General features: G+C 48.4%; 1 protein-coding gene across 1 annotated transcript in view; it reads right to left on the reverse strand.

Moving 5' to 3' along the window:
• The window catches only part of CUX2 (cut like homeobox 2), a gene marked incomplete at its 5' end in the record, with an annotated part of 216,293 nt that extends 199,830 nt beyond the window's left edge, over nt 1–16,463 (reverse strand). The window contains 2 exon segments of the mRNA XM_081113382.1: nt 15,229–15,303; nt 16,407–16,463. Coding sequence (XP_080969508.1) covers nt 15,229–15,303; nt 16,407–16,463 — 132 coding nt within the window.
• Between the last annotated feature and the right edge of the window lie 474 nt (nt 16,464–16,937).

Below are 16,937 nucleotides of genomic sequence, written 5' to 3' on the forward strand. Positions count from 1 at the left end.
CTGGAGCTCACAGTTCACAGAAGGAGGCAGGCATTAACCAATAATCCACAGAACTATGTTTGATACTCACTGTGGTGAGTATAACAGAGATGGGGTCTACTATCAGGGGGAAGACTCTCTTTCTGAGGGTCTTTGAATGTATGCCTGTGTGCCTGCATTCTCATGTGGTTGCCCTAAGGAAATGACATTGAGTAAACTCCCAGGGTCTGGAGGAGTTGATAGGGGGACATGTGGGAACAGTGTCCCAAGCAGGAGGGGGTAAGTCATGCAGAGGAAACTGAAGAAAAACATGTGTCTGAAACACAGGGCACAGGGAACATGGATCAAGATCAAGGTCAAGAACAAAGGACAGCTCTAGCCAGTTTGGCTCAGTAGATAGACTGTCAGTCTGCGGACTGAAGGGTCCTGGGTTCAATTCCAGTCAAAGGCACGTGCCTCGGTTGTGGTCTCCTCCCCGGTCCGGGCCCTGGTCAGGGCGTGGGCAGGAGGCAACCAATCAATGTGTTTCTCTCACATCAATGCTTCTCTCTGTCTTTCCCTATCTCTTCCACTATCTCTAAGAAAATCAATGGAAATATATCCTCAGGTGAGGATTAAAAACCAACCAACCAAACAAACAAACAATAAAGAACAGAGGACATACTAGAATTAAGGTAATATACTAGTAAATTCGAAGCTGACTCTGCTAAGTTAAGATGTATATGGTAAACCCTAAAGCAAGTACTAAAAAAATATACTCAAAAATATAGTTTAAGATAATTCATAAACCCAGCCAGTGTAGCTCAGTGGTTGAGCATCAACCTATGAACCAGGAGGTCATGGTTCAATTCCCGATCAGGGCACATGCCTGGGTTGTGGCCTTGATCCCTACTGTGGAGTGTGCAGGAGACAGCCAATCAGTGATTCTCTCTCATCATTGATGTTTCTCTCTCTTCCTCTCCCATCCTCTCTGAAATCAATAAAAATAAATTTTAAAAAATAATAATTAATAAAATTAAAGGGCTACATTAGAATTACTCAATGCAAAAGAAAGCATTAAAGGAGAAATAGAGGAACAAAAAAGACATGAGATATACAGAAAGCAAAATGGCAAAAGTATATCCAACTATATCAACAATAATATCAAATGTGAATGGGTTAAACAATCCAATCAAAGGCAGAGATTGCTAGACTGGATTTAAAAAGATCCAATTATACACTTTCTATAGGAGACACATTTTATTTTATTTTATTTTTTTTAGGAGACACATTTTAAATTCAAGGACACAAATAGACTGAAAACAAAAGGATGAAAAAGATATGCAAATCATAAGAAAATGGGAGAAACCTTGACCGGTTTGGCTCAGTGGATTGAGCGTCGGCCTGCAGACTGAAGGGTCCCAGGTTCGATTCTGGTCAAGGGCATGTACCTTGGTTGCGGGCATATCCCCAGTAGGGAGTGTGCAGGAGGCAGCTGACCGATGTTTCTCTCTCACTGATGTTTCTAATTCTCTATCCCTCTCCCTTCCTCTCTGTAAAAAATCAACACACTGCAACCTCTTACGGGGACGGAGGTGCAGTGAGAATGTGGGGTGTCCGCCAGAGCTTGCTCTCACTCCCCCTGCTATCCTCCCCCAGGACACCACAGCTCCCCATGGGTTCTCACAGGAGCCCATCTGTAAGGCTGACTGGGAGAGAGGGCACTGCCCACCCAGCTTCTGTGTGGCACTGCTGGGTGGCCCAGAGGCCCATGCTGCGCCCCGGCCCACAGCATCCGGCTGTGCTCACCGCATCTCCATCTCTGCGTGGGGACTCAGGCGCCATGACTCAGGTGAAGGGGGACGCATGGGGGCCTGTGGGCCCAGGTGTTGCCCAGGGCCCAGAGGTCAGGTGGGACCTGCCCTTCCACACCAGATACTCACACTTCGATCACCAGCCAGGCCTAGGGACCGCACCTGTGCACAATTCCATGCACCGGACCTCTAGTCTGTGTGTGTGTGTGTGTGTATGTGTGTATGCGTAAGTGACTGTCTGTTCAACCATCCGACTGGCAGCTATGACAAGCAATGACCATCAGCAGGGCAGACGCTCCAACCAGTAGCTATGATGTGCCCTGACCACCGGGGGGGGGGGGGGGGGGGACAGATGCTCAAAGCAGGAGCTGCCAAGCTGCAGTGACTTGGCAGCTGCAGTTCTCGGGTGATGAACTCGGAACCAGAGAGGAGGGAGCCAAATTCCGGGGTGCATCACCTGAGAACCGCCCTCTTGCAATCCTTGGGGGATGTCAGAGAGCCGGTTTCGGCCTGATCCCCGGAGGCCAGGCTGAGGGGACTGGGCGTTAATTCAATTAACAGAGACTTCACTATCCTACTTTCCACAGTGGATAGAACAACTAGACAGAAAACAGAAGACTTGCAACACTATAAACCAAGAATGGAGGGCAGGGGCCAGCCCATGTTGAGCCTGCAAGGTCACATTGGGGCCTTTGCCCCAAAGGCAATAGAGAGACATTGGAAATAATTCTTAACAGGTTTTTAATTCTCTCACTGGTTGCCATTTGTCAAAAAGAGTGGAGGAGGCCAGAGTCAGTACAAGGGCGCACACTGGAAGACTAAAGCCCAAGGGAGAACTAATGGGGGCATGGGCCCAAGAACCAATGGTGAAGATAGAGGTATGGGAGGGGGGGTGTGAGGTTTCTAGGCGGTAAAACCCCTATCAGCACAGGGGAGAGAGAGGTGGTCATGGCAGCTCTCAGGTTTCTGTCCTGTAGACCTGGGTCAAGACCAGGTGTGAGGAGAGTTGGGTTTTTACCAGCATGAATAGGACACATCTTTGAAACAGACATTCAAGAAATGTCAAGAAGGTTGTTGAATCGATAGGTCGGGAGAACTGGGAAGCACTGGTGCTGTGAACATAGATGAGACCACACAGGGTGCTGGTGAGAGAGAAGACATAAATATTAGAGGGACTGACATATTTACAGGTCAGCAGAGGAGCATGGACATGGAAAGAAGAAAAATGGAGGCCATGGGTAGGAGGAAAATAAAGAGAATGTGTGAATCTCCTTTGGGGTTGGGGGAAGAACTGGCTAGAGTATGGATAGAAGATGAGATATGGAGACAGAGTGTGAGCCAGACATTCTAGAAAAGTGGCTGTGCAGGGTTCCTCTGCCCAGCCTTTTTAAGAAAGGTAATGATTGTCTCACCTACTTCATGCATCCGATGCCTCAGTTTCCTCTACAGCCAGCACCAGGTACTGTGCTGAGCCCATAGCACATGCTTAGTAAATATTTGTGATTTGCTGAATAGATGTCAGGTTCAGAGCAAAGACCCTGGCCAGACTGGGTTGGACAAGGCAAGGAGTGAGAACAAAAAAGTGAGGAGACACCTGAGTCCCAGGAGCCATTCCAGACCTAGCCCTGCCTCTGAGTCTTTGTTTCCAGAAATCAGAGCAGTAAGGGAAAGTTCCTCCTTGAAAGGAAAGAGCTTATGGAGCTAAATATGAAATGTATTAGTAGAGTGGGGCTGATAAGGACAAGGAATGGGGGGCTGGACTCAGCTGTTTAAAAAAAATATCTGAAAAACTTTTTTAATAAACTCTACAAGTCCATCCCCTTCCTTCTTTATCAACGACACGATTTATTGACCGGAGAGGCCATATTGACTAAATAAATCTTGATAATGACCAAGGCAGCAATCAATACCTGCTTATTATCAGCCCGGGCTGAGAATTCCATCTTGCAGAACGAAGGTCCCAAGACAGGGCACACCACGTGGCTGCAGACTCCAGCGGGTAGGCTGGGATGGATGGCTGGCTGGCTGGCGCTCATTTTCCAGACCAGGAGACAGGACTCTTTCTTGTGTTATTCATTAACAACCCCACCCCATGCCTCTCAGGCTTGTGAGTCTGGATTCATTTCCATGAGTTGGCAGTGGCGAAGTGTTTTAAGAGGTTTTTAAATAAATTTAAATTTATACAAGCATAGTGACCACCTATGGGAGAACCCCCTGGTAGGTAGCCAACAGACTGAGTCCAAGCTCTACTGCTTGCTGACAATATGGCCTTGGACTCAATCTCCTGTGCCTCAGTCTACTCAAAAGTAAATTGGCAGAGCAGTGGTTTTCTGTGCCTAGGGTTGTAAAAATTAAACATGGTATTTGTTAAGGGCTCTAAATACTGTGTGGCATGCAATAAAGCTATCCGTTAAAGAACTGTCAGGCCTTCTTGTGCAGAGAGCTTCCTTCTCACCTTTCTAAACTTGCAGAAGCCAGGCCTGGCCTTGCTCAGGCCAGCCAAGTGGCATCTGGAGAGGCCTGACCTCCTATTCAATACTTCTCTACAAGGAGCCAGTCTACCTGGCCACTGGCTCTGGGTGGGCTGGGCTGTGGGACTCTGGCACTTGTTAAGGAAGGGTGGTTTAGACAGTGGGGTCCCTGGTCCTGGCTGGAGTTCATGCCAGCTTCTGCAAACAAATTTCCAGGCTCCACTCAGATTTGGGCATCTCTGAGATGACAGGTGAGGCCCAGGAGGTGAATGACAACCAACAATGTTGATGATGGCAATAATAATAAAAGTAATAATAGCCCTCCTGTTTTCTGGGAATGGCCATGTTCCAGGCCCTGTGCTAAGGGCTTTCCACGTTTCACCTCATCAAATCCTCATACTCTCCCTATATAGTAGAGGATATATTTAATTCCATTTTACATATGAAAAAACTAAGGCTTAGAAAAGTCTAGTGAGTTGGCTAAGGCCGCCCAATGAAGCAGCAGCAAGAACAGGTTGCAAAGTAAGATCTGCTCCAATTTCATGCTCAAAGTCATTTCAGGTGTTCTTCCCAAGGCAACTGAAATTCAATAGGAAATACCCTCACATTTTAAAGACTATTATTTTCATTAGGATATAAAGATATTATTATTACTAACAATAATCATTATTTAGGGAAGGCTTAGAGCATGCCCAGTCCTAGGCTAGTGCATATATTGGCTTGTCACTCTTTACTTCTCACACTCTTAAAGAAAAGTCCTTCTATCTCCAAATTATTATAAAATGGGAGCTTTCTAAGGGCAGGGACATAGTTTTGTCACTGCTGCACCTAAACACTCACACAGCACTTGATACATAGCAGGTGCTGAGTGATGTTCATTAAATGAACCAATAAATGACCTAACTCAACAACCCAGGGAAATCCCGTTTGAGATAGAAAAACAGAGGCCTAGAAATGATGCCTTAGCCACACAGGAAAGCAGACACTTCAATCCTGTATTTTGCCCTACCATAAACTAGGATTTTTTTTTTTAATGGAGGATATTTTTCCATTGATTTTTAGAGAGAGTGGAAGAGAAAGGGCAAGACAGAGAGAAAGATCGATGTGAGAGAAACACATCGATTGGTTGCCTCCTGCACGAACCTGACCAGGGCCCAGGCTGGGGAGGAGCCTGCAACTGAGGTATATTTGACCAGAATCGAACCTGGAATCCTTCAGTCTGCAGGCCAATGCTCTATCCACTGAGTCAAACTGGCCAGGGCCTGCCTTTCCTTTTTGTAATGCCTGTTAGGCTGATCAAGTGGAACCATGAAACAGGCTGTTGTCCCCCACAACAGCCGTCCCACAGGCTGCAGGGACCTGCTTTAAGCTGTAACTGAGGCCACCAAACCATCACTTAATGGCCCACAACCTGCCGGCAATTAATTAATGAATTTATTAATTAGGATGAGAGCCACCTCCCAGGCTGGAATTGGGGTCACCAGTTTCTAAAGAGAGACTGACAGAGCTAAAGATAAACCCTCATCCTCCACGAGCTTGAGGCTGGAGCCCAATTCCCAGGTGTGGAGTGAGCGACTTTCAAGAGCCAGTGATCAGTGAAGCCGCTGTAAGGTCTAGGAGGAGATGGGTCCCCCAGGGCCACTCCCCCAAGGTGAAGTAAAGGCAGCTGCCCACCTCAGCCTTCCTGTGGAATTCATCCACTCCATCATGCAAATGTTTATTGGGAACTTACTATGTCCTTGCCCTCCTGAGGGAGGGAGGAAGACAGTAAACAAATTAATGAATAAATATGCATTATCACATCAGATAAAGCAGGGTAAGGAGATGGGGGCAGGCTATTTTGGAAAGAGGTTAGGAAGGACTTCTCTGAAGAGGTGATATTTAAACAAACGACTGATGAGAGAGAGACAACTACAGAGATGTCTGGGAGTTTCCCAGGTAGAGGGAATAGCAAGTGCAAAAGCCCTAGATTCTAAGGTGCTGGTGTGTGGCTTGAATAAAGAGGGGGAGAGTGGTAGGAGATGAGAACAACAGACAATGAAGGGAACCTTGTCTGGAAGGGCCTAAGGACCAAGTAAAGATAGGCAACCAGGAGGCAATGCTGGGAGTGACAGCTCCCCAGGTTCCCAATAAGACATAGCAGGTACCTATGCACTGGGTGCCTTAGGTAGATGTCCAAGTCTCAATTCACCTTTTCTATAAGAGAGTGTGGTCCGCTGAGAAGCAGATACAAAAGCAGGATTAAAAGGCACAGAAACATTGGAGTCCATGCCTACACCCGTGGGAGGAAGCCAGAGTGAAGGAGAGGGAAGGAAGGGAGGGAGGGAGGGTGGGGTAGGTAGGTTGGTTGGTTGGAATGTTGGTTTGTGGAAGCATACTAGATTGCTGAGGAGTCCAGACTCAGCAGAGCAGTCCCGTGTGTCCCAGGAATAGGTCCTCTTTAGACCTACACTCAGTCCCTTGCGGGGACTGAATCTGAGAGCAGCATCTAGGGTCACTGGTCAATCATACTTCCTGCAATCAGAGATCTGCAAGGCACATCCTCATGGCCACCACTGGGAGATACCATTACTATACCCATCTTAAAGACAAGAAAACCAAGTCTTAGAAAGGGGAAATAACTTGCCCAAGGACATACTAGTACAGTCAGGAAGGAGCAGAACTGGGATTTGAACCCTGGCTGCCCTGTGCATAATCATGAGATAGAAAGAGGAAATTGGCAAAAGTCACTTTGCAACAGGTCAAGAATTGGGCTCAATATCTTGTTGAAAAATAAAAGTGATAGACACCTAAGGCTTTTATAGGGTTTGACAGTTTACAAAGTGCCCACTGACAGAGCGTTCACTCCAAGCTATGCATGTGCCAAACCTTATTTTATGCTCCATCCTTACTCCAAATTGACAGATGGTAAGAGTGAAGATGGAGATGGGTCCAACAGCCCACTCAGAATCTGCCTTCCCTCAATTCCTTGCATGCACTGTTCTTCCACCCACCTCAGGGTCTTAGCACATGCTACTCCCTCTGCTGGGATGCTTTTCCCTGACCTTGTCTTTGAGGTCTTGGCTGAAGGGTCACTTCTTCCAGGAAGTATCTCAGAATCTAATCCCAACATGTGACTACACACCTGTCTGTCCTGTGCATCCACTTTCCCCACTGTTTGTGGACTCAGTAAGAACTGGCACTTTGCCTTCCTCATTCACCATATCTCCAGTGTAATTATCAGTTATACTTGTTATTTATTATTGATTATTATCATTTATATAACCATTAGTCATAAGTATTATTTTAAAAACAATATAAAAAGTAATTATAACTTGACTGGTGAATATACATTTCCAAAGTGAAGGACAATAGCAACTATAATTATTAACATTATATAGCATTTCTACATGCTGAACGCAGACCTCAGCATTTCACATGCATCAACTCACTTAACCCTCACAAAGAAACCTTGAGATGATACTACCATTATCGCCATTTTGTATTTGAGGAAACTGAGGCTCAGAAAGGTTCAGTGACTTACCCAAAATTACACAGCTGTTACGTGGAAGAGCTGGGACTGGAACCCAGGCCACCTTGCTCCAGAGTCCACACTAAGTATCTTTGGGAGTGGGAGGGGGCAGGGCTTGATTCTGCAGATACCTGATTTCACCAGCACACATAAAAGACGACAGGCACCCCAAATAGGTGTCCCCAGCAGAGTGGCCTCTGATTGACCACCCCGTTCAGGGAAAGCTGCCCTCAACAGGCCATCCTGGTAACCCCTGTGGTCTCCATCTTCAGCACCCACACTCCACACAGACAGCTGGACAAGTCAATCGACCATAATGGTTCCCGGGGAGCCATTTACCCCGTCCAGTTTGAGGGACGGCGGCTCAGAGAGTCTTAAGCACTGCTCGGCTCCGGGCATCTTGGGCAGACGACCAGCTCTCGGGCCAAAGAGGACCAAGGATTGATTTTTTTCTTTCTTTGTAATGACAAATGCGTATCCTAGAACTGCTGTTTCATTTGGCTGAACTAAAGGATGGCAGAGGCTGGGGGTGGAGGGAATAGTGAAGAGACTAGAAAGAAATGAAGGAGCAGCTACAAGCCCACTTTGTGGGGTGACTGAGACACTGCAGAGACAGCAGACTCTGTGTCCCCGAATTATATATCTTGCTGTGGAATTGATCAAGGACCTTTCTCTTTTTCTGAAAACACAGGTTCTTCTGACACTAGGCACTTGGAGAAAGGCAGCTTAGTGGCCTCAACAGCTACCCTCCTCATGACTTGCCTTGTGATCCCCTATAGCTGGCCTAGCCTACTGTGTACCATCAACCTGGGCCCTTTACACTGGCTGTTCCCTCTGCTTGGCATGCCCTTCCCAGGCCTCCACTCCCTGCCCAGTGTGATCAGAGCTCTTGATTAGTTAAGGACACTGGGCATTTGGATATCATAGGTAACATCTCCCGTGTTTTAAATGCTGATAACTTTTTCATACTGTTTTAAAATATTGCACTAATCTAAGCAGACACATCCATGGGTCAGACATAGCTCCCAGTCTGCAACCTCTGTGGTCAGAGCTCCCAAAACATAAGACATTACATATAATATTAGTAACATACTAATATAGTAAGCCCCAATGGAATAAGAGAAAAGAGAAAACATGCCCAGAAAGCTCTGAAACAGCCTGCAAGGCCAGCAAGTTCCAAGAGCTGCTGTTCATTTGGTTTACTCACCCCTCTCTCTCTCTAAAAATGCCAACCACAATAAGAAGAAAAGAGCTTACAGAACAGTAACTGTGTGCCTGGCACTGTGCTAAGCACTTTTAAGTTCAAGGTGCTTTAATCTTCAAGAACAACCTAAAAGATGGTGACTACTATTAGTCCCGTTTAAAGACACAGAAAGCAAGGCTCAGAGAGGTTAAGTGACCTATCTAAAGTCACATAGCTAATATGTGACTTTGGATAGGTCCAGGATTGGAAGCCAGGGTTGGAAGCCAGGAAGGTTCCACATATTTCCCTCTTGAGGTAAAGAGTAAAAAAACAAATTCCAAGAACTAAGTTCAATCCACCTTAATACTCTTAACTGAAAAGAGAAAAATTGCCCGGCTGGGGTGGCTAAGTGGTTGAGCATCCACCTATGAATCAGGAGGTCACGGTTCGATTCCAGGCCAGGGCCCATGCCCAGGATGTGGGCTCAATCCCCAGTGGGGGCATGCAGAAGGCTGGATCTTCAATGGGGGGTGTGCAGGAGGCGATCAATGATTCTCTCTCATCATTGATGTTTCTCTCTCTCTCTCTCCTTCTCCCTTCCTCTCTGAAATCAATAAATATATATTTTAAAAAAACACAAAAACTTCAGCCATGACACAACCTATGTAGCAACTATCACATAGAAGAGTAGGGTCAGCAAAAGATGGCCCTCAGACCAAATCTGGCCCTACGCCTGTTTTTTAAATAAAGTTTTATTGGAATACAGCCACATCTATTCATTCTTATAGTCTATGGCTATTTCATGTGATAGTGGCAGAATGGAGTACTTGCAAAAGAAACCACATAGCCTATGAAGCCTAAAGTATATTATTATTATGACTATTTATAGAAAAAGTTTGCTACCCCTTATGGTAGGCCTAGACGGTATCCTAGAGTGTCCAGAGCAGGGGTGGGCAAACTTTTTGACTCGAGGGCCACAATGGGTTCTTAAACTGGACCGGAGGGCCGGAACAAAAGCATGGATGGAGTGTTTGTGTGAACTAATATAAATTCAAAGTAAACATCATTACAAAAAAGGGCACGGTCTTTTTTTTTTTTTAGTTTTATTCATTTCAAACCGGCTGGATCTGGCCCGCGGGCCGTAGTTTGCCCACGGCTGGTCTAGAGAGATGCAGCACCCTGAGAAGGCTCTGAGGTCAAAACCCTCAGGGGAAACACTGTCCTTAGTGATGTGGGAGCACACTTGCTTAAAATATCATTAAAGGGGCAAAGGAGTTGTGGAAGCTTCTTTAGCCTTCCTTAGGCTAAGTGGTCTCAATATTGGAGCTGAAACTGAATAAAATGAAGAAGTCAACATAGGAAGGTCTGGAGGAAAAGACTCCCAGAGAGAAAGGGAACTGCAAGTGCAAAGGTCCTGAGGTAGGAAAGTGCCTGATATGTTTGAGGGACAAAAAGAAGGCCATTGTGACTGGAGCAGAATCAGTAAGGGGAGAAAAGCTGGAGATGAAAACCAGAGAGATAACAAGGGGACAGATCATGTGGAGCCTGGAAATCAGGAGAAAGGACTTTAATTTTAATCTAAGCATGATAGGAATATATTGTCCATATCCTATAAAACATTACAAACCATTTTGTGAAGGACTCATCAAGACTAGAAACCAAATAACTCCAACCTAGACATGATTTCTTGGCTCAAAAAATTGCTTGTCAGTCACAGCCCACCACCACCACAATAGGCCCCAAGATCATTAGAAGCCAATGCGTGTAACTGGCACACAAAGTATGTCAGCACCTTTATAATAACCCAATTTGGCAGACCAAATGGGCACAGCCGGCCTGTGTGATGGATTAAGAAATGGGAGTCTTGGGATGTTGGGTGATTCACCCAGGAGTGCTAGAGACACACAGACTTAGAGGTCTTGGGACCCTTGCTGTCTGCCAATTACCTCCACCTTCCCTGACATCTGTCATAAATAAAGAGCATCCCCCAGAAAGAACAATAAAATGAAGACTGGACCCTGCATCCCAAAACCAGGGACAAAGGCAGGTCACCACCTAGGTCAGGGGTGGGCAAACTTTTTGACTCGAGGGCCACAATGGGTTCTTAAACTGGACCGGATGGCCGGAATAAAAGCATGGATGGAGTGTTTGTGTGAACTAATATAAATTCAAAGTAAACATCATTACATAAAAGGGTACAGTCTTTTTTTTCAATAGTTTTATTCATTTCAAACGGGCCGCATCCGGCCCGCGGGCCGTAGTTTGCCCACGGCTGACCTAGGTCCTCTTCCCATGCTCTCCTCTGCCAGGCTCGACCACTGAATTAGATAACCGGAAAGCTGCCAGAAATTCAGCACTTTTAGACAGCAGCAGAGAAAACCACATTTTCTGGATGGCCACATCTACCATCATCCAGGACCAAATTTAGCACCAGCCAAGGTGTTCACATTTGAAATCCCAGGTGCTGGAAACAAGGTTACTACAACAATGTCAAGTTTGAAGACAGAATCCTTTTTTTAACAGGAGAGAAGAAGGAGGAAGAGGAAGCAAAGAAGGAGGAGGAGGAGAACGAGGAAGATAAATAAAAAAGGAGAGAAAGAGAGGGAGGGAAGAAAGGAAGGAGAAAGAAAGAAAGAGAGAGAGAGAGAAAATCACCACCACCATCAGAAAAGCTGTTCCTAGTCAAAATAGCACACCACCTAAAATAACCCACCGAGCCCTAGCCAGTTTGGCTCAGTGTATAGAACTGCGGACTAAACAATCCCAGATTCAATTCCGGTCAAGGGCACAGGCCTGGGTTGCCAATCAATGATTCTCTTTCATCATTGATGTTTCTATCTCTCTCTCCCTCTCCTTTCCTCTCTAAAATCAATAAAAATATATTTAAAAATAAAATAAAATAACCCACCGAGATGCTATCCATGGTTTCTTAATTTTCTACAGTGAATTCAGGTATTAATAAAAGAAACTTCAAGACCTCCAACAGCAAAGGCAGTCAGGGATGAGATGTTGCTTGTTTTTCTTTTGGCACTCAAAGAGAGAGCCCATCTTGGAAGTAATTTCTGCAGAGTTGAGAAACCAGAATTTTGGGATGCCCAGAAAAGACTGCTGGGTTCTTTAAATAAAATTTCAACACATTTCTAGCTCCTTCTGCAGCAAAGGCCCATAGGGTGTGGGTTCTGATGAATTGGAGAGGCAGATGGAATGGGGTCACCCACTGATTCGACCTGTAAGGGTCCAGGGGACTGACCAATTCTTTGTGTTTTTTTATTCACAGAGCTACTGCTAGAAATCTCCCCTCGCCCCATCTCCCGTCCCTCCCCCCCACCTCTCCTTGTCTTCCCCCTCCCACAGCCCTCACCTAATGCCAATCAGTCTCATGGGCTGGGACCATGCTAAGCCCAAGTCCAGTCTGCTCATGCTCCCTGCCCTGGCAGTGATTCTATCACGGTGAAGTTTCCAAAGTTAGGATTCCGCCAACAAGGCTGATAGCTTATTTACTGCTGTCATCTACAGAAAGAGGAATTTTGACACATTGTTAAATGATAGCACATTTAGATAAGTCAAGCTGTCAGAGGCTCTAATGGATGTCTAAACTCTCTGTGGCTGATATGTAAAATTTATGCACTTCAGAATATCATAAGGTTATAATATTTTAATCACATCCACGCTCTTTTCTAAACTTTGAGCAGGGAAAAACATTCCATCAAGCCCCAATTCCTATGTGCCAAGAAATTGAGCCTTCCCAGAAGTTTCTCCAAACTCCTTACAGAAGTCCAGCCCTGTCGATCTTCCTCCCTAAATGCTCACACCTCAAGCAGAATTTGCCTCTTCCTCCAAAACTCACACCATGTGACCCTTCCCACCAACATTTCCTCCCAAGAAACAGATAGGCATTTGGATTGGGCACCCTCACTTGGACTGGATACCCTCAACCCATGTTAGCTTAATCTTCTTCGAGGAGAAAAAGAGATTGGACCCAGAGCACCATCAAAAAAAAAGTGGCAAAGAGGAGCAGAAAAGAAAGTCATAAAGGTGTGAATCCAGTTACAACGATCATACACAGAAAAGCTATAAAAAAATACGGCGTTAGTAATGTTCACCATAAAGCAATCTTATAACCAAATGAAATATGTCCAGCATTATCTTTGGGATGGAATTTTATTTCTCCTCATTTCCTGCACTGTTAACAGCACAGATAAAAAAGAAGGAAGAGGGGAAGCAGTTTCAGGGGTTCTGGAACAGGGTGCCACATGTCAGAGGATCTTTACCATCACTAGCCCACAAGTCATTAAGACTTTTGACTGACTTCCACCCTAGGGAAATAGCCCTGTTGTGTTCAGAGACGGCACTGGAAGGAATAATAACTGGACTGCTTCCATATCTGAAAAATATATACTTCCGTAGGGCTGTACACTGGGCTAGTTCAAGGTCACCTTTCTTGCTAGGATCAGAGTGGCGTCAGCAGCATGGTCTGGCCTGGGGACACTGGCTGCCTTTGCTGCCTCCACCACTCTAACACTCAGCAACCAGGCAGCCTGAAACCACTCAACCTGAACCAAGAATTGAAACCAAGCACCTCCTCACACTCACAAGCAGCTGGGCCTGGTGATGAGCATGCCCAAAGCTTTCAGCCTGTGCAGGGCGTGGGGTGGGGGCCTGTTTCTCCTACCTGGATCTCAGAATGAGCCAGTAGACCTATTCCTTCCTAGTTATCTCCCCTATAAGAGGAAAGTAGAAAGGGGGAAAAATGAAAATAAAAGTGTGGCGTAGGAGTCATTAGCATTATGCACAAGAGATGATCCTGAGCAAAAGTGCTTAGACTCATAATCCGTTTCCAACAAAAATGCCATCAGTGAGAATATGGGGGGAAGCTGCAGGCCTGTTGGGTAGGGGAACAACTGAACATTTCAGGATGAGGATAGGGACGACGGCAGATGTGAGGGCCTATATGTTTGCACACAGCCACGCTGCCACATTTATTTCTCTGCTCTCTAGAAGTGTACAGCCATTCAAACTCCCACAGGGGCCCCCTCCCCACTTAATATCCATGTAAATGAGCTTACCCTTTTTTCCTAGAGCCTTTTCCTTTTGTGCCAGACACACCGGCCATTGTCTTGATGAACATCCCCGCCCATACACCTTGTCAGAAGACAAGTCTTATAGCCCCAGTTCCCCATCACCTGAACAAGACCCTACCACCTTCATACTTTCTAGTTTAAATCTGCTTTTCCACCTCAGCATCTTCTGAAATCCTAAGAAAGGTTCCCAAATCAATGGGAGTCCAACTGAAATCAAGATTTGGGTGACCTCAACAGCTCCACAAAAGACCCCTGAGCCAGAGAAGGAAGAGAGTAAGGTTTAAACCCTCCCCCCACCGCAGCTCAGAAACCAGCCCCTGGGAGCCGCTCCCACCCCTCAGCACCCAGCCCTAGCCCACCCAGCCCTTCCCGCTGCAGGCTGAGCTCCCCAGATTGAAAACGAGTTATCTAATGAAAATTGTGTTAACTGACATTCCAGCCAACCGGGAGCAAATACCAGCGCTGTAAATCTCGCTGCAGAAATTTTCTCCAGCTCAGAATAACAATAGGACCCTGCAAAGGGCTTTCGCCAGCCCTTCTGGTTCCTCTCCTCTTGTCTGCCACGTTCTTGTCATTCCTTATGTTACAGAACATCAATCATAAATAAAGACGCTGTCCCCCAGTCATGCCCGGGTCTCATTTACAAACATTAGCAGGGAATATGATTACCACTGGCCTTCGTGCCAAGCTCAATGTGGCTGTCCAACACTCTCTCTCTCTCTCTCTCTCTCTCTCTCTCTCTCTCTCTCTCTCTCACACACACACACACACACACACACACACACACACACACCCCACACTCTTCCAGAGAGGCCACTTTAGCATCATTTAAACCAACAAGCATAGCTCACATCCCTGCCCGCAGCTGGCCACCAAACTGAGCCCCAACTCAAGTGAGGACTTGGAATTGCAAGGCACTTGCAGTTATTAACTGCATGCCTGAGTGCCCGATTTTCTCTCCAGCTCAATGGCTTTGGGGGAGGGGGGTAAGCAGGGAGTTGGGGGGGGGGGGCGGGGTTAGGGAGGAAGACTTAGGCCAGGGGGAAGGGAGTACTGGAACCACTTATCAGAAGAAACTTAAAGAGATTTGTCTGCGGATTTTTTAAAAGTGGGTCCCTTTTTTATCTCCAGACTGATGCTGTCGCTTTTTCGCTTTTTCCAAGAATGTCAAGGCCAAGGCAGGATGCTGTAATCGCCTGTTATCAGCACCATTTCCCTGCTCCTTGTTCCCACTGTGTCTGCCTAGGCTTTTTGAGACTCCAGGATTTGGGGGCTTATCCGCAGGGTCCTGGGGCACTTGGGAAAGAATAGTGGCTGGAGCTGGTATTCTCTGAGATCCCACCGTCAGCCCCACCTCCTAAGGGGGTCAGAAGAGAACACTCCCAAATCTGGGGGAGACTCCCAGGGAGAGGTGGAGAGGGGATAAAGTGCTGGGGTTTGGGAGGGAGTCATCAGGGAAGGAGGGGAGAGGAGAAGGAGAGGAGAAAAGTGGGGAGGAAAAACAGGAGGCAGAAGACAGCGAGGGCATCTCCCATTTAAAAGTTCCCAAGGGCCCGAGAGGCGGGAGTCACCTGCTCTGCGGCGCTCCAGGCTCTCCACGGCCCCCGAGGCACGAGCGCAAACTTAAGCGCGCCCCGGGCCCATCTCCACCGCCCGTCCCCATCTAGACTTGGCAAGGGGGGATAAAGGCAAGAAGCAAAGACGAACCCCGAGAACCCGGCCCGAGTAGAGAGATCTGCCGGAGCAGGCGGCCAGTCCTGTGATTGTGGCTGGGGCAGCAGCAGCGGCCCCCCGGTGGCGGCGCGTCCAGACTGCGCAGCCAGGCAGAGGCGGTGGCGGAGGTGGCGACCGGCGGCCGGGCGCGGAGCCTCCTCCTCACCAACCCCGGCTGCCTCCTCCTCTCTCCGACTCCTCCCTGCCCACCAGCTCCCTCCCTCCTTCACCCGAACCCCAGCCCCAGCCCGGCGCCAACAGGCACGCGGCGCACTCCGCGGCCTCCCCCGGCACCGCGAAGTTGGGAGGCGCGCAAAGTGCCGCGCGATGGGGGCTATCGGGGGTCTCGCCCGTAGCCCCCTGCCCGGGACCGCAGCCTTTGCCTTCCTTGTGCCTCTCTCGGCCGTTTGCCAGCCGGCTTGGTCCCCGGGCAGAGGGCTCACTAGCGCTTCTCCATGGTCGCGGCGGCTAATCGATGATTGAACTGAACAAAGAGCAGCGGCGAGATCAATTCCTAATACCTATCGATGGGCAGCGGGCAGGCGAGCCCAGGCGAGCCCCAGCAGCCGCCGCCCGCCGCTCCGGGGCGCCCTCCCGCCCTCCCAGGGACCTCCCCAATGCGCCCAGGGCGCGCCCGAGGGCTCCCCACGGCAGCACGGCCGGCGCTGCCCACACTAACCTGGAGTCGCCGTAGATCAAATCGCTTCCAATATTGAAACATCGATCCCACATTGGCGGCCATCTTGGGGGCTATTCGAGACGTACACACACAAGAGTTTGGCTTTTCTCAATGGCTGCACTCAATATCCGGGCTGGACTCCCCCCAGCCCCGGGGCCGCCGCTGGCCGCTCGGGCTCTGCGCGCCACCGCCCGGGACCCCGCGACGCCCCCCGGTGTCTTGCCACCCGCTGCCCCTCGGCGCCGCCGCGCCGTCGCCGCCGCCGGGCCCGGGAGCCGTGCGCCCCCACCACCGCCCGCCCCCCTCGACCCCCGGAGGGCGCGGGAGGAGCGCGCCTGGCGGGGAGCTCAGCGCCCGCCGGGGGGAGGCGGCCGGGAATGGGGTGGGAGGGGAGAGGTGGGGGGGAGGCAGCCTCTTCGAGAGGCGCCGGCGCCGCCGCTGCCCTGCCTGCAGCCGGCTCCCGGGCCCGCGAAGCGCTCGCTGCATCTCCCCCAAGTCCGGGGTCGGTGTGCCGCGCGATTGCACTT

The sequence above is a fragment of the Myotis nattereri genome (assembly GCF_964212035.1).
Source record: "Myotis nattereri genome assembly, chromosome: 19".
Taxonomy (NCBI): domain Eukaryota; kingdom Metazoa; phylum Chordata; class Mammalia; order Chiroptera; family Vespertilionidae; genus Myotis; species Myotis nattereri.